Source organism: Montipora foliosa, unplaced genomic scaffold (assembly GCF_036669935.1).
Source record: "Montipora foliosa isolate CH-2021 unplaced genomic scaffold, ASM3666993v2 scaffold_446, whole genome shotgun sequence".
Classification (NCBI taxonomy): domain Eukaryota; kingdom Metazoa; phylum Cnidaria; class Anthozoa; order Scleractinia; family Acroporidae; genus Montipora; species Montipora foliosa.
In genome coordinates, this window is record NW_027179752.1 from 157,501 (window position 1) to 160,000 (window position 2,500).

The 2,500-nt window shown below is 44.2% G+C and overlaps 1 protein-coding gene across 1 annotated transcript in view; it reads right to left on the bottom strand.

The window, feature by feature from the left end:
• LOC137989195 (uncharacterized) overlaps positions 1–2,500 on the bottom strand; it is a 5,013-nt gene that overhangs the window by 1,000 nt on the left and 1,513 nt on the right. Inside the window, exon 1 of the mRNA XM_068835045.1 lies at positions 467–2,500. This exon is cut by the window's right edge and continues 1,513 nt beyond it. Coding sequence (XP_068691146.1) covers positions 467–2,500 — 2,034 coding nt within the window. The remainder of the gene's footprint in view (positions 1–466) is intronic.

Sequence of the window (2,500 nt, forward strand, 5' to 3'; positions counted from 1 at the left end):
TATTATTATTATTATTATTATTATTATTATTTTTATTATTATTATTATTATTATTATTATTATCTGCAGTATACACGTATGGATGCTCTAATATTAAAAGTACATAGGGCGCAAAGCGTAGCCTATGTCCTCTTACGGAACATAAGTCTCTATATAAAGGAGCGTTTTAAAATAATAAAATACATTCTATATATATATATCATAACAATAATAATCCTTAAAATCCTAAATCCTAAAATTCTAATTTAAATTTAAATTTAAAAATAAATAAATAAATAAAAAAATCCTTAAAATTTTCTAACACTCTATAATTTCTAAAGTTCGTAAGATTATTTGACGATGGCCTTGAAGGCCCGCGCTATGTTAAGCGAACTTGAGATAATAGCTTTCTGCATCCTTCTGAGAACCTCCCTTCCTCTAGCGCCCACAAGTTTCTTTATTGTTTTCTCTAAATCTTTAGACCAACCGCCTAGCACATCAATCACTACGTTGCACTGTTCCACGACATAGCCAGGGTACTGCTTCCTTAACTCCCAGCGCAGTGGAGCATACTTTTCCGTCTTCTCCCTCTCCTTTTTCCCACGGTTGTCTAACCAGGGGCAACTCATTTCAACTGCCCAGACTCGTTTCCTCCTGTGATCCACAAATCTGACGTCCACTCTGTTGGCCTTGACATAGCTTTGTTCGGCATACACTGGTATATCCCAGTAAGCTTGAGCTTCCGGAGATTCGTACACTGGTTTGGGTCCCACTAACGAGTACCATGGTGGTACTGAGTCCACTAGCTGCAGGTCTTTACACACCTCAAAGAACAACACCTTAAGTGCAGCGTTGTGTCGCTCCAAGTACTTGGACTGTGCTAAAGCAGGACATCCTGCAAGAACATGCGCAAGAGTTTCTGCAGCGCCTCCGCACAACCTACACGTGATCTCTCCTTGTGAAGTTCCTGTTTTGATCTTTGTATACACTCTAGTAGGGGTGAGCTGTTCGTAAAGCTCCAGTACCCCGGTAATCGTGTGGGTGGGTGCTGAGGGCCACTCCCGTAGCCAAGCAAAACACTCATCCATGCTCAGATCTTTGTCGTGCCACCGTGCACACAGCAAGCGACCATGCCACTGCTCGCTCTCAATCTCTTCCTGTAACTTCTCCGTCACAGTCCTCCTCAAATAACCCTTAACTTTCTTCCCTAGAATTTCTGTATCCGGAGCTTGGCGCGGGCTGCATGACGGTTTCGGATAGTTCAAAGTCAAACCCGTGTCCAGCTCCTCCGCGTACTTGCATGCCTCCTTAACCAACGAAGTGAATCCCATCTCACTCGCCCTCTCTTCAAACTTCTGAACTAACCTCATGGTAGGATCTGTATTCTCATACAGCTTAATTGCAGATTTGATTTTTGTTAGCTTGTATTCTTGCTCAATTGCGCGTAGGCCACGCCCACCCTTGTCCCTGGGTAGATACAACATAGCCGTCGAACTTAGCGGATGCTTCCCTCCGTTCTCACATATTATCTTTCTCACCTCTCTGTCGATCACTCTAAGCTCTGTAATAGGCCAATGCTGAGTCCACATCAAATAGGAGAGGACTGGAAGAGCAAACTGGTTACTTGCAGTCACACGGTTGGAATCAGACAGGGGGCTACTCCAAATTAATGACAACCTTTGCAGGTACACCTTTGCCGCACATTCCAATGCCAGCTTCTCATCCTGCATCACAGTCTCTCTCACCCCTAGAAACTTGTAAGTAGAACTCGAGTCCAAGCTTTCCACGACCCCCTCGTGACCTAACCTCACACCTGCTGCATCATGCACTTGAGCCCCTTTCCTCACATGAATCACATTGCACTTCTTAGGATTCCATGTTAGTCCAATGTCCTCCATGGCGGCACTGGTAGATTTTAAAACTCTGTTGAGCTTAGGTTCAGAGGACGCAAAAACTTTCAGATCATCAATATACATTAAATAGGATACCTTGGCACTTATAGGCTTAGACAACTTATATCCCTCAGTAGCTTCCAGTGACCAGGCTATTGGATTTAAACATAGCGTAAAGAGGCGCGGACAGAGTGAGTCTCCCTGCGGCAATCCTCTGTTAAATCGAATACAACGAGAGGTTTCGGGACCACGTTTGGTGGAAGTAACAATCCTGGTATTCCAGCTTGCAACTAAGAATCTCATGACTCTACAAAGCCAGGAAGGAAAGCGGTGAACTTCCATAATTTCAAGCAGCCAGCTGTGATCCACCGAGTCGTAGGCCTTCTTTACATCTACCCAAGCCATGCTTAGGTTTCGTTTTCCTCTGTGACAATCTAACGTCACCATTCTGTCAGTCATAAGATTGTCTGACGTCCCACTGCAGCCCAATCTGGCTCCCCTTTGTCCACTCTCCATCAGGTCGAATTCTCTCAAATGATTGTCCATTGGTGTCTGAAGGCACGACGTGAACCATTTGTAGATGTTATTTAGGCACGTTATTGGTCGCTGATTCTCGCTGCTGAATTCAC